The sequence below is a fragment of the Danio rerio genome, chromosome 4 (assembly GCF_052040795.2).
Source record: "Danio rerio strain M-AB ecotype USA chromosome 4, GRCz13ab, whole genome shotgun sequence".
Taxonomy (NCBI): domain Eukaryota; kingdom Metazoa; phylum Chordata; class Actinopteri; order Cypriniformes; family Danionidae; genus Danio; species Danio rerio.
Genome location: NC_141024.2, coordinates 69,542,976 through 69,568,890, shown reverse-complemented (window position 1 = coordinate 69,568,890; position 25,915 = coordinate 69,542,976). Strand labels below are relative to the sequence as shown.

The following is a 25,915-nucleotide window of genomic DNA, read 5'->3' as shown; positions in this document are numbered from 1 at the left end:
ACAAACAAACAACGGTAGCGCTGCATGTGTGAATGTCTGGACTTGAAATATTAAAGTCCAATTGGTTAGGCATTACCACACTATGCTATATAAAGTCATCGTCCAAAGCCCTCTTGAACGAGCAGCGTTCTTAAGGATTTGAGTTTTGTTAAGAAACCTACTGCTTAACATCCCGCTGCGTAACACTCGTTACTCTTAACAAAAAGCAACCCTGGCACCTGTAGATTAGGCACTGCTGGGATTTAAATCCAGGATCTCCTGTTTACTAGACAGGCGCTTTGACCAACTAAGCCACAGCGCCAACGCTGAAAAGGATGCAAGACGTTTTTGCACACAGAGACTAAAAAAAGACAGCAAGTGTAAAAATGGCAAGCAATTAACTCTATTTGTCGCACTATTCTGTAAGGATCTAAAAAATCAGACCCTGAGAACTGTTATGAAATTTCATTAGACAAGAGAAGTGATGAAGAAACCAACTGTTCCACTGTTCTATTCAAATCACAGCTGACAATGAAAACACAGACTGGAGAAACAGAGCTACACTACAGCAGGGAAGAATGCAGGAATGCATCCTTTACTTTCACCCCAAGCCTCCCTTCTTGACCTTTAAGCGACTTGCTGATCAGAGCACATTTCACATAAAATGTTCAAGGTTTTAACATGGTGTATCTTGCAGCGTTATATTCATGTTTGGTATCATTTTAAATGTCTCTGTGTGATTGGTAAAGTGGTCTTAATTTTACAGTAATAGTTCACTAGTACATGTTGATTTGGTTTTTGACTTCTATAAGATCTTGATAAGATGCTCTCCCTCCTCAGAGATGGTTAAGTCCTCAAATTCACCAGGCCAGGGTTTCTGTGACACTTTTATTGTCTTGAATTTATGGCTGTTTGTTTTGACTTGAGTATATAAGGTAAGATGTGCTTTAGGACGGGGGAGATCTTGTAAAAAGACACCCCATTGCAGCATCTCTGAGACTTATTGAGACTTATGCTGCAATGTATTTCTCTGGTCATGTATGCATCTCTAACTCTTTGATTTATCTTTGATTAATGGATGTTGTATTGTTACAGTCTCATCTCTGAATTGGCTTCCTGATGATTTATTATGTAATTGGCAGAATACAATTTTTCCTGACAAATAAAATGTTAAGTTTTGATTAATTCTGGAGTTTTGCGATTTCATTGTATCCAGTAGATTATGAGGAGTCTTCATTACCTTTATAGTATGGCATAATTGAATTGATTAATAGGCGGATTTGATTATTGTTAGCCATAGCGTGCCGATAACATGTAGACCTTTTAGTCATTCAACCACTGGAAGTAGCAAGTTGTATGGGCTTGGCTAAGGATCTGGTTTTTTAAGACTAGGTAAGAGTTAATGCGACCAGCTTATTCAAATATAGTTAATCCTGCATCCTCTGACTATTTTCAGAGTGTCGACATATTGTCCGTGAGAAGAAGCGCAAACCCGGGGCGTGGAACTCTGAGCGATGTTGGTCCCTAATGAACGTACAATTTAGAATATCGGATAAATCATAAATGATGAATGTGATCCGTTCTCACAATTAGAAATACAATCTAAATTTTATGATCATTTAAATTGGAGTCAGATTGAATTCGGAGGTAAAAAACTGATAAAAATTAATTCTAATAAATAATTAAATTCTTTTCAGAAGCACTAGAAAAGGCTTACATACATTAAACCTTCAACCATGCTGTTAGTTTTGTCATTGGGCTAATAGATGGACTCCTACACTTTTCCTTCTCTGGTGGAGTCCGGACTTTGGCACATATTTGTATATGTATGATTCTGCAACTATTGTCGGTAAGATGACTTTCAGTTTTGCCATATGAAAGACAGAGCATATGAACGACAAGAATGGGATTCGATGGTCTCGGACATCTCGTCATGTATGTACTCATTTTCCTGATGGGGGCTGGACTATGGCATTTCTGTATGTATTTGCTGCTATTTTTGGTAAAGATGACATTAAACTTTGCAACAACATCCTTCAAAACGATAAGAGCGTGCGAGTAAAACACCTTCCACGAAAGAACCGGCCTCTTTCAAACGCCAAAGCATTTGAAGGACAAGGATGAGATTCGATGGACTCGGCCACCTCGTCATGTATGTACTCACTTTCATGATGGGGGCTGGACTATGGCATATATGTATGTATTTGCGGCTATTTTCTATAAAGATGACATTAAATTTTGCAACAAGTTTCAAAACAATAAGAGAGTTTAACAACTTTTACAGAAACACCAGTCTCTCGAATGCCAGAACATATGAGCGACAAGGATGGGATTCAAACCCACGAGTGCAAATGCACAATAGATTAGCAGTCCATCACCTTAACCACTCGGCCACCTCATCACGTATTTTCCTTTTTCACTGGTGGAGGCTGGACTGTGGCACATATTTTTATATGTATGTTATTGTAACTATTTTCGGTAAGATGACTTTCAGTTTTGCCATATGAACGACAGAAATGGGATTCAATGGACTCAAATTTCAATGGAAACAATTTCAACATTTGACCAATCAGAGTCGAGACAATGTTAAAGCCAGGGAAGGAACCGTTCCAATATTCACCGCTAGGTGTGCAGTCAAACAGGTTAATCAGATGTCAATCAATTTTCTGAACTGAGCCGAAGGTACACGAAAGAATGACACGGTTCTCTGGGGGCGGGTCAAAGGTCAAAAAAGTTAATTGATTTTCGACAATCAGCATCATTCGACATAGCACAGCATCGTTTTGTGTAAAGTACTGGATTTTTTTTTGATAGTGATTTCTTAAAAAAAGGTAAGAAAATCTACATAATTGCTCGTATTAATGTTTTAGTGTGTTGTATTTCAAATTTTGATACTTTAATCTAAAACCGTTTAATTTCTTGGAGAAAAAATGTCTGGAAAATCCCATAAAGCCATGTCAGACGCTGACTGGATTTCATGTCTGAAAAAGTTTGCCAGAACAGGAGTTTGGCCATCAAATGAGGGCAACAGGATCAGGCCAGCTTCCTCTGCAAAAAAGTGGCATGAGATTTATCAAAGGGTGTGTATTTCGTTTACATGATATATTGTTTTGTTGAAATTTGCTTAACAGAGTAACGTTAACTTGTTAGGCTTTAGTACATTCAGTACAGTATCTATGTAAAACATGTCATACTTGTTTTTAAACAAAAATGTGTTTTAAATTGCATGTATTTTGAGATTTACGTCGAATAATTTAGTAAGTTTGACCGTTTATGAGAGAGATTTGAAAAGGTGGGGGAATGGATTATGAGTGTACAGTATACAGCATGTGGTTTTAAGGCCTGAAATGTTCCTGTCCAGTTCCTCTTATTCTTTTTCCTATAGAGGTGAAGTTGGTTGTATATTAGGATATTCAGACATTCTCCTTATTAATATAATTTCAGAAAAGTATTCTTTGCAAATTCTAAATAGGAAAATCATATTAGCAGACAATGATTAATGATGATAAAAGTACAGCATTGTTCACAGTGAATTAGATAGTGTAAATGTTGTTTTTAAATCATACTTGCATGCTAATTCCAATCGAATATTCAAAGTAATATGGTAAACAATATAGAGACTGCTAAATGAACGAATGTGCGAATATAAAACCAACTTTAACTCTATCTTTTTCTTTTCGTTTTAGAGAAACAAACTACAATTACATATTAGATAAATATTACACACATTCTAGAAACAGTGATAAATTAATTTACAGAGCTATTGTGTGCTTCATTAAGGGAGTCATTGAGTTAAAATTCTTGTTTAGTTATAAAAGTTTTTATTGTAAAATATTGTATAAAATTATTTATTATATTTTTCATGATTTTTTCAGACTGAGAAATGCTCATTGCAATATCATGGGCAGAGGACCTTGCTTGGAGGTGTGCTGAAATACACATGTGGTTTTTTTTCACACTCAAAATGTATATTTATGAATTAATATGTGTTTATTATTATTATTTACTAGAATGGCTTTCCTTCTTCATGATTATATTTATTTTTGTGATTATTTTTAGCAGAGTACTGCCTCTGCTGCTCCAGCACAAATGGTGCAACAACCTGGCCCTACTGTACCTGCTCAAGATGTGATGGAGACGAGACAACTTAAGGCCCAGCCCCAGCCCCCGTCTACTCCACCAGTGGCATCAAAGATTTCACCGCAATTGTCAATGGTACTTTTTTTAATTAAAAATCAAAAGAAATGAAAATTTCAGTGTTTCAAGTGTTCAGGGTGCTCAAAGTTCATTCAAAGTTCTAAACATAAGAGAGAAAAGAACAAAAAGCAATAAAAAAGTTAAGGTGTTGTTAGAGATATATATATATATATATATATATATATATATATATATATATATATATATATATAACTGACTTCTCTGTATAACACTGTAGCTCTATGACACTTCTATAGATCATTTGTACGTCAAAATACAGAACAATAATAACCAGAAGCATAACAATGCTACAACAACTACTAAATAAAAACACAATTAAGTTAGTATGCTTTATATTTCATAAAAGAATATCAAAAAACACAATAGCAAAGTGCTTAGGCATATTTTATTTACCTTGGAGCATTATACATTCAAATTGTTAGTTTATTGAGTAATAAGAAACAAATAACAATAAAGCGTCTTTAGCTGGATTCGAACCCCCGTGTTGGTGAGCACCTGCAATAGAAATCAATGTAACTCAAAATGCACAGTTTTAACACAGAACAGTATCGCTAATGCATGACGTAGAGCAGGTCAAGGAAGGCATGTCTGGGAAGCTAAGAATGCACCTTACCTTCGTTTTTTCCCCCCTCTTCTTCCTTCACCCTATTCTTTCCTTCTTCACCTTCTTTGTTGGATGATTATTCCTCAGCTTGAACGCAGCACCTGAGACTGCTCGGCCATCCTGACATGCTTGTATTGCCTGAGCTATCTCCTAGGACCCACACCACAGCACAGTGAAATGGAAGCTGCTGTGTCACAGCTTGCAGAGCTGTTGCAGTACTCATTGTTGGCACAGTAGGCAGCGTGTCAGTCTCATAATCTGAAGGTTGTGAGTTTGAGCCTCACACGGGGCAGGGTGGTACCTTTTGGAGCGGGAGCGCTTAGATGACAGGGCCGCGTTTTTTTTATTGCCTTCCATGCGGTTCATGCTTCCCGGGAGCAAAAAATGCTACAGCTTCTCTGGAGGGCAGGCGGCATGAAGTTCCAAGAACATTTCCTGAGTCTGAAGCAATGATGACAAGATGCTCCCATTCCTGACAAGTAATCGCTTGACATTCGGTGTGGATCTGTCAAATGTCATGACTTGATGTTGTACAAGGATTTGACAAAAAGTTCTGCAAATCCTATTGCCTTAAAAATCAACGGCATCCCAGGACATTCCACCACATGGCATTCCACGACAGTTCTTTCAATCCCTTTTCGGTGCACTAGCATTAAAGCCCTCGTCCACTGTTTTGTTCACATGTTTTTCCGAGTTGCTGTGGACAATGCCTTAAATCACAAACACCTTAAAACTTGCCATCTAAAGTGCCCATTAAGCTTCCCAGGCACACTGCTACGCTGCATGAACTTTGGAGCAAAGAGGTTGATGCGGCACTTTGTCAGTGTTACTGTATCACTTGGACAGAGAGTTAAAGGCTTGAGCCTGAACGTATAGCCAAAGATTTTGTTTGTCAGAAGTGGGATTTGAACCCACGCCTCCAGCGGAGACTGCGATCTGAACGCAGCACCTTAGATCCCTCAGCCATCCTGACATGCTTGCATTGCCTAAGCTGTCTCCTAGGACCCACAGTAACATGGAAGCTGGTGTTGTCACAGCTTGCAGAGCTGCTGCAGTCTGCCTCGTTGGCGCAGTAAGCAGTTTGTCAGTATCATAATCTGAATGTCATGGGTTCGAGCCTCACATGGGGCAATGTGGTACCTTTTGGCATACGGGAACGCTTAGATGACTGGGCAGCGTTTTTTATTCCCTTCCGTGCGGTTCTAGCTTCCCGGGTGCAAAAAATTCTACAGCTTCTCTGAAGGGCAGGAGGCATGAAGTACCAAGAACATTTCCTGAGTCTGAAGCAATAATGGCAAGATGCTCCCATTCCTGTCAAGTAATTGCTTGACGTTCAGCGTGGATCTGTCAAATGTCATGACTTGACGTTGTACAAGGATTTGATGAAAAGTCCTGTGAATCATATTGCCTTAAAATCAATGGCATCCCAGGACATTCCACTACATGGCATTCCAAGACAGTTCTTTCGATCCCCTTTCGGTGCATTTGCATTAAAGCCCTCGTCCATTGTTTTGTTCACAGGGTTTTCCGAGTTGCTGTGGACAACGCCTTAAAACTTGCAGTTTAAAATGCCTATTAGGGTTGCCAGGGACATTACTACGCTGCAAGAACTTTGGCGCAAAGAGGTTGATGCGGCGCTTTGTCAGTGTTACTGTATCACTTGGACATGGCGCCAGAGAGTTAAAGACTTGAGCCTTAGCGTATAGCCAAAGATTTGGTTTGTCAGAAGGGGGATTTGACACCAAGCCTCCAGGGGAAACTGCGACCTGAACACAGCGCTATACACCGCTCAGCCATCCTGACATGCATGCATGGCCTGAGCTGTCTCCTAGGACCCACACCGCAGCACAGTGAAATGGAACGTGGTGTGTCACAGCTTTCCAAGCTGCTGCAGTCTGCCTCGTTGTCGCAGTAGGCAGCGCGTCAGTCTAATAATCTGAAGGTTGTGAGTTCGAGCCTCACAGGGGGCAGGGTGGTACCTTTTGGCACTTCGGAGCGCTTAGATCACTGGGCAGCGATTTTTAGTCCCTTCCGTGCGGTTTATACTACCCGGGAGCAAAAGATGCTACAGCTTCTCTGGAGGGCAGGCGGCGTAAAGTTCCAAGAACATTTCCTGAGTGTGAAGCAATGATGGCAAGATGCTCCCATTCCTGACACGTAATCGCTTAACGTTCGGTGTGGATCTGTCAAATGTCATGACTTGACGTTATACAAGGATTTGACGAAAAGTCCTGCAAATCCTATTGCCTTAAAAATCAACGGCATCCCAGGACATTCCAAAACAGTTCTTTTGATCTCCTTTCAGTGCACTTGCATTGAAACCCTCGACCATTGTTTTGTTCACATGCTTTTCCGAGTTGCTGTGGACAATGCCTTAATCGCAAACGCCTTAAAATTTGCATTTTAGAGTGCCTATTAGGGTTGCCAGGGACATTACTACGCTGCATGAACTTTGGCGCAAAGAGGTTGATGCGGCACTTTGTCACTTGGATAGAGAGGGTGCTCGCTGCAGAGCCATTTGAGCAGAGCTGAGCTCCAGCAAAGGGGAGCATGAGCTCTCGCTCCTCCTCCTGTAAGCTGTTTTAATGCGTACACTAACCCCACCCCTAAACCTACCCCCAGTGACATCACTCGTAGAAGAAGTGCAAAAAAGGAGGAGGTCAAGCTCCCTCTCGCTGGAGCTCAGCTCGCCCAAATGACTCTGCAGCGAGCACCACTTGCTTGGATATGGCGCCAGAGATTTAAAGACTTGAGCCTGAACGTTTAGCCAAAGGATTGGTTTGTCAGAAGTGGGATTTGAAACCACACCTCCAGGGGAGACTGCAACCTGAACACAGCGCCTTAAACCACTCAGCCATCCTGACATGCTTACCTGGCCTGAGCTGTCTCCCAGGACGCACACCGCAGCACTGTGACATGGAAGGAAGCTGTTGTTCCACATCCTGCCCAACTCCAGCAGTCTGCCTCGTTGGCGCAGTAGGCAGCGCGTCAGTCTCATAATCTGAAGGTCGTGAGTTCGAGCCTCACACGGGGCAGGGTGGTACCTTTTGGCACACGGGAGCGCTTACATGACTGGGCGGCGTTTTTTATCCACTTCCATGTGGTTGATGCTTACCGGGAGCAAAAAATGCTACAGCTTCTCTGGAGGGCAGGAGGCGTGAAGTACCAAGAACATTTCTGGAGTCTGAAGCAATGATGGCAAGATGCTCCCATTCCTGTCAAGTAATTGCTTGATGTTCAGCGTGAATCAGTCAAATGCCATGACATGACATTGTACAAGGATTTGACGAAAAGTCCTGCGAATCATATTGCCTTAAAATCAATAGCATCCCAGGACATTCCACTACATGGCATTCCACGACAGTTCTTTCGATCCCTTTTCGGTGCACTTGCATTAAAGCCCTCGTCCATTGTTTTGTTCACATGCTTTTCCGAGTTGCTGTGGACAATGCCTTAATCGCAAACGCCTTAAAATTTGCAGTTTAAAGTGCCTATTAGGGTTGCCAGGGACATTACTAAGCTGCAAGGACTTTGGCGCAAAGAGGTTAATGCTGCGCTTTGTCACATGGATATGGCGCCAGAGATTTAAAGACTTGAGCCTTAACGTTTAGCCAATGGTTTTATTTGTCAGAAGTGGGATTTGAAACCAGGCCTCCAGGGGAGACTGCTACCTGAACAAAGCGCCTTAGACCACTCGGCCATCCTGACATGCTTACCTGGCCTGAGCTGTCTCCCAGGACGCACACCACAGCACCGTGACATGGAAGCTGTTGTTCCACATCCTGCCTAACTCCAGCAGTCAGCCTCGTTGGCGCAGTAGGCAACGCGTCAGTCTCATAATCTGAAGGTCGTGAGTTCGAGCCTCACACAGGGCAGGGTGGTACCTTTTGGCACACGGGAGCGCTTAAATGACTGGGCGGCGTTTTTTATCCACTTCCATGTGGTTCATGCTTACCGGGAGCAAAAAATGCTACAGCTTCTCTGGAGGGCAGGAGGCGTGAAGTTCCAAGAACATTTCCTGAGTCTGAAGCAATGATGGCAAGATGCTCCCATTCCTGTCAAGTAAATGCTTGACGTTCAGCGTGAATCTGTCAAATGTCATGACTTGACGTTGTACAAGGATTTGACGAAAAGTCCTGCGAATCATGTTGCCTTAAAATCAATAGCATCCCAAGACATTCCACTACATGGCATTCCAAGACAGTTCTTTCGATCCCCTTTAAGTGCACTTGCATTAAAGCAAGTGCACTGAAAGGGCAAGTCCATTGTTTTGTTCACATGCTTTTCCGAGTTGCTGTGGACAATGCCTTAATCGCAAACGCCTTAAAATTTGCAGTTTAAAGTGCCTATTAGGGTTGCCAGGGACATTACTACGCTGCATGAACTTTGGCGCAAAGAGGTTGATGCGGCGCTTTGTCACATCGATATGGCGCCAGAGATTTAAAGACTTGAGCCTTAAAGTTTAGCCAAAGGTTTTGTTTGTCAGAAGTGGGATTTGAAACCACACCACCAGGGGAGAATGCAACCAGAACACAGTGCCTTACACTGCTCAGCCATCCTGACATGCTTGCTTTGCCTGAGCTGTCTCCTAGGACCCACACCACAGCACAGTGACTTTGGCACAAAGAGATTGATGCAGCGCTTTGTCAGTGTTACTTTATCACTCAGACATGGCCCCAGAGAGTTAAAGATTTACGCCTGAACACATAGCCAAAGGTTGGGGATTGTCAGAAGTGGGATTTGAACCATGGAAGCTGTTGTTCCACATCCTGCCCAGCTCCAGCAGTCCGCCTCGTTGGCGCAGTATGCAGCGCGTCAGTCTCATAAAGTCAAGGTCGTGAGTTCGAGCCTCACACGGAGCAGGGTGGTATGTTTTGGCACATGGGATCGCTTGCATGACTGGGCGGCTTTTTTATCCACTTCCATGCGGTTCATGCTTACCGGGAGCAAAAAATGCTACAGCTTCTCTTGAGGGCAGGAGGCGTGAAGTTCCAAGAACATTTCCTGAGTCTGAAGCAATGATGGCAAGATGCTCCCATTCCTGTCAAGTAATTGCTTGACGTTCAGCGTGAATCTGTCAAATGTCATGACTTGACGTTGTACAAGGATTTGACGAAAAGTCCTGCAAATCATATTGCCTTAAAATCAACAGCATTCCAGGACAGTTCTTTTGATCACTTTTCGGTGCACTTGCATTAAAGCCCTCGTCCATTGTTTTGTTCACATGCTTTTCCGAGTTTCTGTGGACAATGCCTTACTCGCAAACACCTTAAAACTTGCAGTTTGAAGTGCCTATTAGGGTTGCCAGGGACATTACTAGGCTGCATGAACTTTGGCGCAAAGAAGTTGATCCGGCGCTTTGTCAGTGTTACTGTATCACTTGGACATGGCGCCAGAGATTTAAAGACTTGAGCCTGAACGTTTAGCCAAAGGTTTTGTTTGTCAGAAGTGGGATTTGAAACCACACCTCCAGGGGAGACTGCGACTTGAACACAGCAACTTACACAGCTCAACCATCCTGACATGCATGCATGGCCTAAGCTGTCTCCTAGGACCCCCACCGCAGCACAGCGTAATGGAAGCTGGTGTGTCACAGCTTGCCAAACTACTGCAGTCCCCCTCGTTGGCGCAGTAGGCAGCGTGTCAGTCTCATAATCTGAAGGTTGTGAGTTCGAGCCTCACACAGGGCAGGGTGGTAACTTTTGGTACATGGGAGCGCTTAGATGACTGGGCAGCATTTATTATTCCCTTCAATACGGTTCATGCTACCCGGGAGCAAAAGATGCTACAGCTTCTCTGGAGGGCAGGCAGCGTGAAGTTCCAAGAACATTTCCTGAGTCTGAAGCAATGATGGCAAGATGCTCCCATTCCTGACACGTAATCACTTAACGTTCTGTGTGGATCTTTCAAATGTCATGACTTGACGTTGTACAAGGATTTGACGAAAAGTCCTGCAAATCATATTGCCTTAAAATCAACAGCATTCCAGGACAGTTCTTTTGATCACTTTTCGGTGCACTTGCATTAAAGCCCTCGTCCATTGTTTTGTTCACATGCTTTTCCGAGTTTCTGTGGACAATGCCTTACTCGCAAACACCTTAAAACTTGCAGTTTGAAGTGCCTATTAGGGTTGCCAGGGACATTACTAGGCTGCATGAACTTTGGCGCAAAGAGGTTGATCCGGCGCTTTGTCAGTGTTACTGTATCACTTGGACATGGCGCCAGAGATTTAAAGACTTGAGCCTGAACGTTTAGCCAAAGGTTTTGTTTGTCAGAAGTGGGATTTGAAACCACGCCCCCAGGGGAGACTGCGACTTGAACACAGCAACTTACACTGCTCAACCATCCTGACATGCATGCATGGCCTGAGCTGTCTCCTAGGACCCCCACCGCAGCACAGCGTAATGGAAGCTGGTGTGTCACAGCTTGCCAAACTGCTGCAGTCAGCCAAGTTGGCGCAGTAGGCAGCGCGTCAGTCTCATAATCTGAAGGTTGTGAGTTCGAGCCTCACACATGGCAAGGTGGTAACTTGGTACACGGGAGCGCTTAGATGACTGGGCAGTGTTTATTACTCCCTTCAATGCGGTTTATGCTACCCGGGAGCAAAAGAGGCTACAGCTTCTCTGGAGGGCAGGCAGCGTGAAGTTCCAAGAACATTTCCTGAGTCTGAAGCAATGATGGCAAGATGCTCCCATTCCTGTCAAGTAATTTCTTGACGTTCAGCGTGAATCTGTCAAATGTCATGACTTGACGTTGTACAAGGATTTGACGAAAAGTTCTGCAAATCATATTGCCTTAAAATCAACAGCATTCCAGGACATTCCACTACATGGCATTCCAAGACAGTTCTTTTGATCACCTTTCGGTGCACTTGCATTAAAGCCCTCGTCCATTGTTTTGTTCACATGCTTTTCCGAGTTTCTGTGGACAATGCCTTACTCGCAAACACCTTAAAACTTGCAGTTTGAAGTGCCTATTAGGGTTGCCAGGGACATTACTAGGCTGCATGAACTTTGGCGCAAAGAAGTTGATCCGGCGCTTTGTCAGTGTTACTGTATCACTTGGACATGGCGCCAGAGATTTAAAGACTTGAGCCTGAACGTTTAGCCAAAGGTTTTGTTTGTCAGAAGTGGGATTTGAAACCACACCTCCAGGGGAGACTGCGACTTGAACACAGCAACTTACACAGCTCAACCATCCTGACATGCATGCATGGCCTAAGCTGTCTCCTAGGACCCCCACCGCAGCACAGCGTAATGGAAGCTGGTGTGTCACAGCTTGCCAAACTACTGCAGTCCCCCTCGTTGGCGCAGTAGGCAGCGTGTCAGTCTCATAATCTGAAGGTTGTGAGTTCGAGCCTCACACAGGGCAGGGTGGTAACTTTTGGTACATGGGAGCGCTTAGATGACTGGGCAGCATTTATTATTCCCTTCAATACGGTTCATGCTACCCGGGAGCAAAAGATGCTACAGCTTCTCTGGAGGGCAGGCAGCGTGAAGTTCCAAGAACATTTCCTGAGTCTGAAGCAATGATGGCAAGATGCTCCCATTCCTGACACGTAATCACTTAACGTTCTGTGTGGATCTTTCAAATGTTATTATTTGACGTTGTACAAGGATTTGACGAAAAGTCCTGCAAATCCTCTTGCCTTAAAAATCAACGGCATCCCAGGACATTCCACTACATGGCATTCCAAGACAGTTCTTTTGATCTCCTTTCAGTGCACTTGCATTAAAGCCCTCACCATTGTTTTGTTCACATGCTTTTACGAGTTGCTGTGGACAATGCTTTGATCGCAAACACCTTAAAACTTGCAGTCTAAAGTGCCCAGGGACACTGCTACCCTTCATGAACTTTGGCGCAAAAAGATTGATGCAGCACTTTGTCAGTGTAACTGTATCACTCGGACATGCCAGGTCATGCCAGAGAGTTAAAGACGTGTGCCTAAACGCATAGCCAAAAGTTGGGTTTGTCAGAAGTGGGACTCACACCCTTGCCTCCAGGGGAGACTGCGACCGGAACACAGCACCTTAGACTTCTCTGCCATACTGACATGCTTGTATGGCCTGAGCTGTCTCCTAGGACCCACATCGCAGCACAGTGACATGGAAGCTGGTGTGTCACAGCCTGACCAGCTCCTGCAATCTGCCTCGTTGGCGCAGTAGGCAGCACGTCAGTCTTATAATCTGAAGGTCACATGCTTTTCCGAGTTGCTTTGGACAATGCCTTGATCGCAAATGCCTTAAAACTCGCAGTCTAAAGTGCCCATTAGGGTTGCCAGGGACACTGCTACTCTGCATGAACTTTGGCGCAAAGAGGTTGATGCAGCGCTTTGTCAGTGTCACTGTATCATTCGGACATGGCGCCTAGGGCTGTAATAATACACGATATAAAATCAAAATTGCGAATCTACGATCCTGTGTCGCGTTGTGATAAAGGAGATTCGCGACACACCCCGTGACTACCTTTCCAATAACGTCACGCGTGCCTGCAAAAGTTGAGCTAGTTGAAGAAGAACGTGAGGAAACAATTTTTTTCCCCTCGACATTATGAGCACTGCTCCATTTATGCCCTTGCAATATGCGTTTAGCCGGGAGAGCTCGCACGGAGCTCTTAGTAAGGGACCGTCTAAATGTGTCAGGAATATCAAAAACAAAATTAACGTAACCCCGCTTGACAATAGACAACGGCAGAAACATTGCCAATGCTGTCAAAGCGGCCGGATTTTCACAGCATATACGATGCTTTGCTCACACTGTTAATGTGGCTGCACAGAGAGGGATGGGCGTTCACCAGATGTCCCGACTTCACAGAGTAAGGAAAGTTGTCACGTTTTTCACTGCAATGTTGACATGATGGTGTTTCTGAAGAATTTTCAACTTTTTGGTTTTCTTGAGAGAAATAAGTTGTTTATTTGTTTAATGTTTACTTGACTTGTGGTTTGAAGCACAGGCATAAAGCCTCAGTGTGAAACAGTAGCCTAAAGGTAAGTGAATTATAACAGCGCAAACTTTTCTGTAACCGTGCTGTGCACTTTCTGTTTGACCCTTTGGGAGTGCTGACTGACAGGTGAGTGATGTCAGGAAACACGACGAAGCTTTCAGTTAAGATGAACTCAGTTTCTATAGTTATACTTTATTTAGAGATAAAGGTATATGGCTCTGCATATAATCACTCTATCTTGCTGGAGTTTATAGCCGTTTTGCTTTACCTCAGGACGCATTAATGCCGCTCTGAAGGTCTAATGGCTGTTTTAAGTTATCCAGAGCTGTATGAATGTACAAATCTTGAATATCACGATATTATTAAATATTACAATTGTAACAACACAGACAGCAACACCTTAGCACAATCGATAACCAGCTGATTCAGTCGTTTCATAAGAGGACCGCGCTTCTTTTTTCCTTTTCAACATAAAGGCAGAGAGGTGCGCCTTGTTTTCGGCCCCTTGTTCAACTGCAAGGCATACTTAATTTGCGGGACGATAACGTATAACTCGTGCCTACAGACACATTGCCAAAGAAGCAAAATAGAAGTAGAATATTGCTGTTTGATACAGACGTGTTGATGCTAAACCAGCACTGATGTTGACCTGGATCTGTAATAAACGCAACAAATAGGCTTTACTTTTTATTTTACAACTTATAAAGCATGTATGCACATTGATGCAATATCATATTTAAACAACAAAACTGTTTACAAAAAGTCAACATATGCGCGTGTTGTTGTCTTTTCATCACGCAGCGCACACTTGAACCGCGAGGGAGAGAGAGGAAACCATATAGCAAGACATATTCTTTAAAATAATGATTTCTATTAAAAATGTAAAAGGTTTTGTGATTACAATAATAACAGCGGGGCATTAAATAAATGCATATTTTCCGTGAAGCGGGCAATTTGAGGAAGTCAGCTATTTTTATTTGACGGAAGAAAAAAACATATGATTGGAAAAAAACAGCCTATGCCGGTTATTAAAAAGAATCAGTCAGTATTTTCGTTTTGTAATATAAATTACTTATTTAATTGAAAATAATTTAGGGCAGTCCTATTTATTTTATTCATTTTATTTAGATTATTCTGCTCTTCTGTGCTAAACACTGCAGGTGCGTGAAGATGCTCTGTTGTTCTGTTCTGTTATTAATATGCTAGCATTTAAAAATAAATCAGTATTTTAAAATGCAATATTTAATGTGTCAGACACAAAAAAGACAAGTCAATTTGTTTAATATAAAATTAATAGTAATCTGACCAGTTAACCCTTAATAAGCGATTAATGAGCGGCGGTTGTCAGTTAACAAAATTAACGAAATGAGCATCCCTAGTGGCCATTTATTTAGTTTTTCTATGTAAGAGAACTTGATTGAAAAAGAATTTTCAACATGCTTGAACCATTTACACAATGGAGTTTAGTTCTGTTTGGTTTTTCAACAGTATTTTGTTACAAAGAAAACAAAAGTGATACAGCTTTGGCTATTTTTTATTTTATATATTACTATTTATATTGTTAATAATTTGCATAGTTAATATTGTTTTTTGATGTTCAGTTTATAAAGATTTTTCAAATGTTATTTAATAAAAAATAGTTTTGAAAATCTTTTTTCCCACCCCCCACGGAAAAAAAAAGATTGTGATACGAACCGAATCGTGGGTCAAAAATCGTGATACGAACCGAATCGTGGGTTTGGTGTATCGTTACAGCCCTATTGATTAGAGTAATTAAATGGTTTAAAGTTATTTGAAAGGTTGAAACAAAATCTGTTATCTTGTTATTTTTAAATCAACAGGAGCGGTTTAAATCAAGATTGGCAAATTTGCATCAACATCACCAAGACTGCTTTAACCGCTTTAACGAAGCAGAAAGTGAATTAAGACAAAAGACTTGCCTACAAAAATCAAAGCATTGTGAGTATTTAACCTAATTAATATATCATTATTTAAACCTACCACAAACTGCCATTTGGAGGTTTAATGGTGCATTTTCTTTTGAATTTTATATATTCATTCTAATCTTCATACTCTCCTGAACAGCGTTCATCACCTGCAACAGCAACACTCACATCATCTCCATCCTGTCCTGAGCAACCTACATCATGTGCAACTGCAACACTCATGACATCTTCATACTCTCCTGAGCAGCGTTTATCACCTGCAACAGCAACACTCAAAACATTCTGTTCAGCAAAGAGTCTATAATGAATTCTGTTTTGATTCTCCTTTTACTCTTACTTCATAAAAACATTTTACTACATGAAAAAAAAAAAAAAAAAGTTAACGGTACAGTTTTTCCATTGTGTTTTATTTGTTCTGGTCAGTGTATACATAATGCAACTTTGAAAATAGGTAATTACTGATTTATATTTAACCCATTTAATTAACTTTTTATAGTTTTTTTGTGATTGGCTAAAACATTCATTTAGATTTAGAAGTTTTGAGTGATTAAGGCAGACATTTTAAATATGCAAGCTTTTATTGAGCAATGTTGTTCTATAGATTTTAGATATTTCTTTAGGTAGTTTTGCCCAGATTAGTTTTGGTATCAGCACCAAATTATCTACTAATGAACGGGTCTGGATTGGATCCGGATAAGTTACTTTATCAATGGGTTCGGGTCTAGACTGGATCCGGGCCGGATGAGCTAGTCTATCAGCGGGTCTGGATCGGATCTGCGCCGGATGAGCTACTCTATCAGCGGGTCTGGATTGGATCCGAGCTGGATGAGCTACTCTATTAACGGGTCCGGATCGGATCCGGATGAAGAGCTTTATTAGCGGATACGGGTAACGTCTGAAATGGGTCCGGAACGGATACAGAATTCTTATCCGTTCCGGATCCGTTGCGCTGTGCAAGTAGACTCCAGTACAGACCCATTTGCGGACCCGTTTCTGTTGCGGATCATGTAATACCTCCGGCGCGGATCTGTTCCGGAGTCATTTTGATATCTGGAAAACCTTTAGGCAGCAGTTAGCCTCACAAATACTTAAAATTGATTGACTTAAACTGCTTAAACTTTATTAAAACTGTTAGCACTAATATATTGTGTTAACTACACTTTGTTCATTTTGTGCTTTTGTTCCTTTGTTTATTGGTCTTAAAGATAAGCCTGCAGTGAAAAAATAGTTTCTCTGAGATTATGTGTTATGTAATCTTGTTAAAATTTATTTCTTAAAATAAAAGTATAGAAAAAAAGTATCGTTCGAAACCGGTATCGAATTCAGGGTATCGGTATCGAACACTTTAGAACAATACACAGCCCTAGTCAAGTGATGTGATTTTGCAGGTCAGAGTTCACCAAGCTTGAACTTTGCAACGCAGTGAACTGCGAAACTTGATGCACAAACTTGGTTTCCGGTCTGACGCATTCACGTGCGTATGAATGGAAGTCTATGGGGAGAAAAGTCCAGTGTGACCGCAGCTTAAGTGCAAGTGAATAGTTTCTCTCCAGTGTGGCTCACCATGTGTAAATTAAAGGACGATGATCGGCTGAAACTCTTCCCACACTGGGGGCATGTGAATGGTTTCTCTCCAGTGTGGATACTCATGTGTCTATTAAAGTTTGATGATTGGCTGAAACTCTTCCCACAGTGAGTGCATGTGAATGGTTTCTCTCCAGTGTGGATCTTCATGTGTTGATTAAAATTTGATGATTGGCTGAAACTCTTCCCACACTGAGAGCATGTGAATGGTTTCTCTCCAGTGTGGATCCTCATGTGTTTATTAAAGTTTGATGATTGGCTGAAACTCTTCCCACAGTGAGTGCATGTGAATGGTTTCTCTCCAGTGTGGATCCTCATGTGTTTATTAAAGTTTGATGATTGGCTGAAACTCTTCCCACAGTAAGTGCATGTGAATGGTTTCTCTCCAGTGTGGATCCTCATGTGATGATTAAAGTGTGCTAATTGGCTGAAACTATTCCCACACTGAGTGCAAGTAAATGGTTTCTCTCCAGTGTGGATACTTATGTGTTGATTAAGGTGTGATGAGCAGCTGAAACTCTTTCCACACTGAGTGCATGTGAATGGTTTCTCTCCAGTGTGGATCCTCATGTGAATCTTAAGAATGTCTTTTCTTCCAAAACTCTTTCCACACTGAGTGCAGGTGAAACAATTATTGTCTCTCCTTTTAAAATCAGTCTGTAAATGAGTTTTTTCCTCAATTTTGACATGATGTTCCTCCTCTTTACTCCTCTCCTTCTCTTCAATTAGGTCTGAAAAAAAAAAAAAAAACATTAGTTTTCATTAAGTCTTAAAAACTCTCATCAAAAGCTGAAAAGTGAAAAGACACTGGAAACGTTCGAGGTGACAGAAGTTACCCTTCGTTCCCCAAGGAGGGGAACGGAAGTGCTATAAGTGGATTTGATCTTGGGAAAATCCACGTATGGGAGGATTCGGTTCAGAAGCCGCTTGTCTGAAAGTGTATTGAACAGGCCAATGAAAGCAATGAATTGGCAGCGTAAGCTTGCGCAGGTGTGCTTCATTGCCAATTATCCCAGCATATAAGTACACCTGGAGCGAGCAAACACCATACTTTTAAGCTGAAGAGACTTTCTAACAGCTAAGGGACAGTCATTATGGTGACGGAGTATAGCACTTCCGTTCCCCTCCTCGGGGAACAAAGTTTTACTTCTGTAACCTCGAATGTTCCCCTGCGGTTAGGGAACTTTAGTGCTATACAGTGGATTTGATCTTTGGGAAAATCCACGGATGGGAGAACTATGAAAAACGCCATAATGACTGCACCTTACCAACGCCCCCGATGAGGGGATAGTCAAGCAAGCGTGACGCACCCACATCATGGGAGGTGCGGTCTTCCAACGTGTCCCTGGCCCTAATTTATCTCCCTTCAACAGAAGTTTTACGGATTTAGATATATTTTTTGGGAAGTCGTGTGCGTCTAGATGATTCTAGGAAAATACGACAGTACGTTGGGAAGCGTGCAATCCCGATAGGGAGGATGCTGCGGAGGCCATCCGCTACCCAAGGGGGGAGATAAAATGGCAGAATTACATATGGACTAGCCCTAAGAAGGGGGAGTGTGCATAGACAAAGAGGTTAGCGGAGAGGGAAGACACGGGTCCACCCAGAGGGGGGACTTAACCGTGGCGGAATAAGCATAGTCACCTAGTGGGGATCACGCATAGCAGACACCTATACCCAAGATGCGGGCTGACCAGCGGGCAGACCAACAACGTAGTGGGCCAGCAAGTGACTCCTCTGCTGAGTCAGTGCTGGGGTCCACGGAGGAATCTGCAGGGCTCACCTGACGGGGAACTTTACTGACAGATAAAAGGGCACACGTATCTCCATGTTAGGGACAATGGCGCAGCAAGCGTGTTTCAACACCCTACTGAGTTGTTTCCTCAATCACCAAAGGGTTGCCTAATACCCTTGAGGAAACCGGCTCCACTCGCAGATTGTAAAACCTTGCAAATGTGTTGGGTGTCGCCCAGCCCGCAGCTCTACAAATGTCTGTTAGAGAGGCGCCGCGTGCACAAGCCCAAGAGGATGCAACGCGCCGAGTGGAGTGTGCACGCACTCCCGGGGGACACGGCTCACCTCTGCTCGAATAAGCGAGTGAAATGGCATCCACAATCCAGTGGGATAATCTTTGTTTCGATACGCCACTTCCCTGCTGCCGACCGCCATAACAGACAAAGAGCTGCTCAGATGATCTAAAGTGCTGAGTACGGTCCACATAAATGTGCAGCGCGTGAACTGGACACAGTAAGGAAAGGGCTGGGTCTGCCTCCTCCGGGGGCAGCGCTTGCAGGTTCACTACCTGATCTCTAAAGGGGGTGGTAGGAACCTTGGGCACATAACCCGGGCGGGGTCTCAGGATAACGTGAGAGTAATCCGGCCCGAATTCCAGGCACGAGTCACTGACCGAAAATGCCTCCAGGTCCTCGACCCTCTTGATGGAGGCCAACGCGACCAGCAGTTCAGTGACAGAAATCTTAGAGATACTGAATCGAGTGGCTCAAAGGGATCTGCGCGTAAACTTGTGAGAACGAGGGCGAGATCCCAAGAGGGCATGAGAGGGGGCGGGATGGATTAATTCGCCTAAGACCTCTGAGGAACCGGATGATGAGGTTGTGCTTTCCCACGATGCCGCCAGCTACCGTGTTATGATAAGCGGAGATGGCCGCCACGTAAACCTTGAGAGTGGAGGGCGACAGCCTGCTGTCCAGCTTCTCTTGGAGAAAAGAGAGCACAACACTGATCTGGCAATTTCTGAGGTCTTCTCTGCGAGAGACACACCATGTAGTGAATAGACTCCGATTCAGGGCGTAGGGGCACCTCGTGGAGGGGGCACTAGCCTGAGTGATGGTATTAACCACGGCACTCGGTAGGTTACCCAAGTCTTCCTCACGTCTAGGGACTACACGTGGAGGTTCCAAAGATCGGGGCGAGGGTGCCAGATGGTGCCCTGTCGGCTAACGGCTGCCTGCTTTCGAGGTGTACGGCGCGCCCGGGGGCGGGGCAGCACTCGTTGGCGGGCGCCCTCGGCGAGGAACAGTGGAGGTGGATGGCTCGGAGGGCGGAGCGGGCTTACGACCGCGCCGATAGATGACATTACCCATCGCATCCGACTGCTCTTTCACCGCCTTGAATTCCTGGGTGAATTCACCGACAGTGTCGCCGAACAGGCCAGCCTGGGATATGGGCGAGTCTAGAAAGCGAACTTTGTCATTATTGCGCATATCGGCCAGGTCTAGCCAGAGGTGGCGTTCCTGAACCACAAGTGTAAACATCGTCCATCCCCAGTGCACACGCGGCGGACTTAGTAGTCCGAAGAGCATAGTCGGTTGTGGTGCGCAGCTCATGTAGTAAGCCTGGGTTAGACCCGCCCTCGTGCAGCTCGGCCAGCGCCTGCGCTTGGTAGCGCGTGCAAGGCGGAAGCAGCCTGGCCCGCAGCCTTATAAGCTCTGGCTCCGAGGGAGGCAGACAACCTACAGGCTTTGGACAGGAGACGGGGCGGACCACGCCACGTAGGGGCGCCACGCGGACAAAGATTGACCGCGATAGCGCGTTCCACTGACGGAATCGCCTCATACCCCCTGGCAGCTCCGCCATCAAGGGCGGTGAGGGCGGAGGGACACGCAGCATGGGCTGAGAAAGTTGCCCTCCAAGACTGCGTGAGCCTACTGTGCACTTCCGGGAAGAAGGGGACCAGAGGCTTCGAAGGCTTCGCCTTCTGGTCCTCCACGTAGCACCCACCTAGTTGGTCCGGCCGTGGAGATGGGGGATGAACCAGCTCCAACCCCACGGCCGAAGCAGCCCTGGAAAGCACGACTAACATGTCCGCTTCAGGATCCATTTTGACGGCGCTCACCTGCCCGGAGGCGATCTTAGCTGTGCAACGGTCATGGCATCGCAGTGACGACATGAACTGCCCGCGAGCACCACATTAACATGCTGGACCCCCAAACATGTAATGCAGTGATCGTGTCCATCATCCGGAGCCAGGAAACCCCGGCAAGCAGAAACGCACAGTCGGAGCGCCATCCTGAAAAGGACGTGCTGCATGACTGTGTTGCTCTTTTAGGAAAGTTTACAACAATACGCACCGCTCTGGAGGACCGGACCCAGCTCGACCGTCTGCCGCCGCGAAAACCCACTCTGGACCGGGAGACACTCGTTCGCTCTTAAGTCGCTGAACCAGCAAGAGGAACCCTCATCGACTCGATCAGAAAGTCTCTGAAGCGAAAAGGATGGCGTTTGCTCGCTCCAGGTGTGCTTATATCCTGGGATAATTGGCAATGAAGCACACCTGCGCAAGCTTACGCTGCCAATTCATTGCTTTCATTGGCCCGTTCAATACTCTTTGAGACAAGCGGCTTTTGAACCGAATCCTCCCATACGTGGATTTTCCCAAGATCAAATCCACTTATAGCACTGAAGTTCCCCAACCGAAGGGAAACATTGGCTACACACACTGTAATTTTGATGCATATTAATGTAAAATAAATCAAATATTTTGTTCGGTCTATTAACGTGTACACATTTAAGCATATTGAATTCATCTTTATTTATCTAGTGCTTTTATAAGTTAAACTGTGTCAAAGCCGCTTAACATAGAAGTTTTAGTAAATTGAAACTGTCTGTCCAGTTTTCAGAGTTTTTACATAATTGATTATAAAAGTCATTTTGGTCACATTGATAAGACACAGATTTGAAAGCTGTAAATGCCCTGTTTTTTACTTGTATATATTCATAATTACAACAAAATGTTTTTTCTAAAATTTGTAATGTTGACAAGGAAACTTATTCATTCTGTGCTTGACTGGTAAACGCATCAGAAAAAAAAAAAAAGTTCGGGGGTAACAGCTAAACAAACTGCTGAATATTTGCCTTGCAGACATGAGACATACCTGTACAGCATCTACATGAAGGCTGGAATGTGCACCTTTCCCCCCTTGTGTGCTGTTGGGCTCATCCATTCTGGGGTGATTTTAAGGCTTAATTTGGCCAAAACTTTCTGTGTTTCAGCAAAAGGACTGATATTTGGGGACATCTTATTTTGGACATATATTGGGAAAATGCTTTGAAAAAAAAAAAAACTCAGTACACTCTGTATATTGCAAAGCCATGACCGCAAATAATCATGCATTTATGATTGTTGGTGTTTTCTGTGATGACAGTCAACATTGTTTAATTGGTCTCCACCCATGGGACGGCAGAAAGGAAATGGGTGAGAGTATAAAGGAAGAGGAGAGTTGAAGAGGGCAGCATTATGTGGTGTGTGGAAGAAAGTGTGCTGTCCTGAAATCATTAGCATTTTTATTTCATTTGAATTATAAGTGCTGAAAGTTTTGTATGGAAGTTTTTTCCTAACAAAATTCAAATGAAAATTCAAATGCTTAAAAGATCAAATGATAAATCAAATACTCAAACTATAAATCAAATCCTCAAACTGACATCGCAAATGATAAATCAAATCCTCAAACTGACATCGCAATTGATAAATCAAATCCTCAAACTGACATCGTAAATGGTGAATCAAAATGCTCAAACTATAAATCAAATCCTTAAACCGACATCGCAAATGGTGAATCAAATGCTCAAACAACTCCGCAAATGGTGAATCAAATCCTTAAACGACTCTGCAAATGGTGAATCAAATCCTCAAACAGACATCGCAAATGATAAATCAAATTCAATTGAGGTGTCAATCAACCAGCATAGGCGGAGCTTTAAGGCGGAAGAGTTTGTTGTTGACAACTACCGGTAGCTCTATGACTTTTTCAAGGAGCTTGAAGCTTGAAGTAATCAATTACAGAACATTACTTTGATAATTTTATTATAGCATATTACAAATGAAATCCAAACATTGTAGTATAATATTAAGTAGGGGTCTGAAGAGATGCCAACTCCACGATACAAGATGAGACGCACGATTGGGTTCAGGGGAACGAGACAAGTCGATATTTTTACACTACTTTAAAGAAATTCTTAATGATGAGACATATTCATGGAATAGTCTTCAAATATATGAATGGAAAATAGATTTTTATAAAAATTAAAAAAAAATTTAATCACAAAATGCAGCCTAACCTAACCCCACCCCTAACCGTCACAGTCACTAGCTCCATTTAAGTGCATTGTGTCTGACATTGCATCGCTGAGTGATGCTATCTCAGCTTGCATCATAAAGGCTGCATCCAGATACTACTGGAGGCCAGCCTTGCAGGTGTATGCAAAGCACTTGATTTGCGGTTCAAATTCAATCCTGCTTCCAATCTTCAATGCTAAATTCACCCTCACGGTCAAGACAACTTTTTATCTTAATTTTACAGATTTAATCTCACGAGAACTCGTGACACCCTTAATATTAAGAGTTAATTTTAAGCTTGCTTGCGGCCCACCTGCAGGATTGCTGAGGCCCACTTGTAATAAGAGACTAATTATACATAAAAGAATGACAAATGACACAAGAACAAGAAAGAAACTGATTCCTGTCTTTCAATGAGTGCTTATGTGCATTTAGGGGAACTAGGCAGCACACTCAGGGTTGCAAGATGGATTTAATTTATTATTCTTATTATTAAAATATCTAAATGAGAATCAAATGACTGAGTTGGTGTTTGAAAATGAAAATTAACCTGTTTGTTCCTGCAGATCTTCCTGTTTGACTGTGAATGTTTCTTCAATCTTCACATCTTCACTCTCCTCTTTAATAAACGCCATCTTTATAACAGTGTGGAGATCAGTCGCTCAAGCAGGAGTTTTTCTCTGTCTTTGGACACTTTATCCTGTTTAATATGAACAAAACAATAAAAATGTTCTGATTAAAATAAATAAAACAATGAAGAGAAACAAAATAACTTCTCTTCAACACTTGCTTCAACAGTTTCTTTATATGAGAGTAATTAACAAAAAGAAATCAGGTACGTCCATGCATAGAGGTAAAGTTGGTTTTATATTCGCACATTCAGACTTTCTCCTTAATAATATAATTTCATAAAAGTAGTATTTGCAAACTCTAAATAGTGAAATCATATTAGCACTCAATGACTATCAAAGTACAACAATGTTCACAGTCAAATAAACAGTGTTAATGTTGTCACACTTGCATGCTAATTCAAATCGAATATTCAAAGTAACATGGTAAACAATTTAGAGACTTATAAATGAACGAATGTGTGAATATAAAACCAACTTTACCTCTATTGTCAGCTAGAAAGAATGAGCTGATTAAAACTCCGTTTCTCATACATAGTGATGTATATTTAGAATGGAATGACATTATGCTATTTAATCAATTAAACCTTCATTAAAACACCTACACGTTTATGTTTCTTTTGTTTATTCAAGAATAGAGGTAAAGTTGGTTTTATATTCGCACATTCAGACTTTCTCCTTAATAATATAATTTCATAATAGTATTATTTGCTAACTCTAAATAGCGAAATCATATTAGCACTCAATGATTATAATGACAAAGTACAACATTGGTCACAGTCAAATAAACAGTATTAATGTTGTTTTCAAGCCACACTTTTATGCTAATTCCGATCGAATATTCAAAGTAACAGTAAACAATATAGAGACTTCTAAATGAACGAATGTGCGAATATAAAACCAACTTTACCTCTATTATTCAAACAATAACCCTCATTACTGTAAGTAAAATAATACTACACAGTATAAAGTGTTAAAATAATGTTGTCAACAGCAGCATTACGCATTAACAGCATAATTTAGCATCGGATGAAAAAAGCCTGAAACTTTAATCAATCGCTTTATATAAGTGTAAACGCTTTAAAACAAACCTTTCTCCATCTGGATCCAGCGCAAGAGCGGCGCCGACTTATGACGTCACACTACGCCAAAATAAAAGTCTTTTATTTTGTTTTGCTTTTCTTGCCACTTGCTGTTGCAGTCATGACTTATTGATACATTTCTCCCTCGTTTTCCATTTTCTCTCCCCCTCTCTCTCTCACTCACATACACACACACATATATATATATATATATATATATATATATATATATATATATATATATATACAGTGTTGTGCAAGTTACTTCCAAACTGTAATACATTACAGATTACTGTTATTTAAATGTAATCCCTTACCTTACAATATTACTGTCTCAGAATTGTAATATGTTAAATTACTCTTATATTACTTCTTAGTTACTTTTACCAAAATAACTACAGAATTAGAACTTAACATTATAAAATTATAATGTTCTATAATGAGCATTTTACATCAAGTAGAAAGTGATTTGATGTAGCAGAATGACTGACCTCTCCACGCTACTAACAATATAGTATATAATTGGAAATGTGATGGCTCAAGACAATGCAAGAAAGGATGACAGCCAGAATCACAAATGATCTGTTAAAAGTATGGTAGAGGTAAAGTGATTATCTGGCAATATCTGTGAATGGCTTGGCTATATTCATATTACACACAACAGGCCGATATGTAAACTCCAATGCCATGACAAAATGCAGATTTTGTTTCTTTTCTTATTGTTGCCATTATTGTATTTACTTTACATTCAAGTGGTTTACAACACAAAACCGTCCTGCACAAAGTGAGCATGATGAACAGCTTTCTCAGCTGTTTCTCATTCTTTCTAATGTTTGTGCACCGATTTTCTGTTT

At 42.3% G+C, this 25,915-nt stretch overlaps 2 protein-coding genes and 1 non-coding gene across 3 annotated transcripts; 2 read left to right on the top strand and 1 right to left on the bottom strand.

Moving 5' to 3' along the window:
- Positions 1-1,683: 1,683 nt before the first annotated feature.
- LOC147845265 (uncharacterized) lies at positions 1,684-15,962 on the top strand. Its single transcript, XM_088650812.1, has 5 exons — positions 1,684-3,059; positions 3,855-3,903; positions 4,042-4,194; positions 15,586-15,703; positions 15,830-15,962. The coding sequence occupies exons 1-5, from the start codon at positions 2,998-3,000 to the stop codon at positions 15,877-15,879; spliced, it is 432 nt and encodes a 143-aa protein (XP_088506938.1). The 5' UTR covers positions 1,684-2,997; the 3' UTR covers positions 15,880-15,962.
- Positions 7,764-7,836, top strand: trnam-cau (transfer RNA methionine (anticodon CAU)). The gene has a single exon. It is a non-coding gene; the product is annotated as a tRNA-Met (tRNA).
- LOC137491258 (uncharacterized) lies at positions 14,419-25,110 on the bottom strand. The gene is made up of 3 exons (XM_087250522.2): positions 25,071-25,110; positions 23,901-24,050; positions 14,419-18,005 (listed from the first exon to the last, which is right to left on the bottom strand). The coding sequence occupies exons 2-3, from the start codon at positions 23,983-23,985 to the stop codon at positions 17,215-17,217; spliced, it is 876 nt and encodes a 291-aa protein (XP_087106648.1). The 5' UTR covers positions 23,986-24,050; positions 25,071-25,110; the 3' UTR covers positions 14,419-17,214.
- Positions 25,111-25,915: the final 805 nt, after the last annotated feature.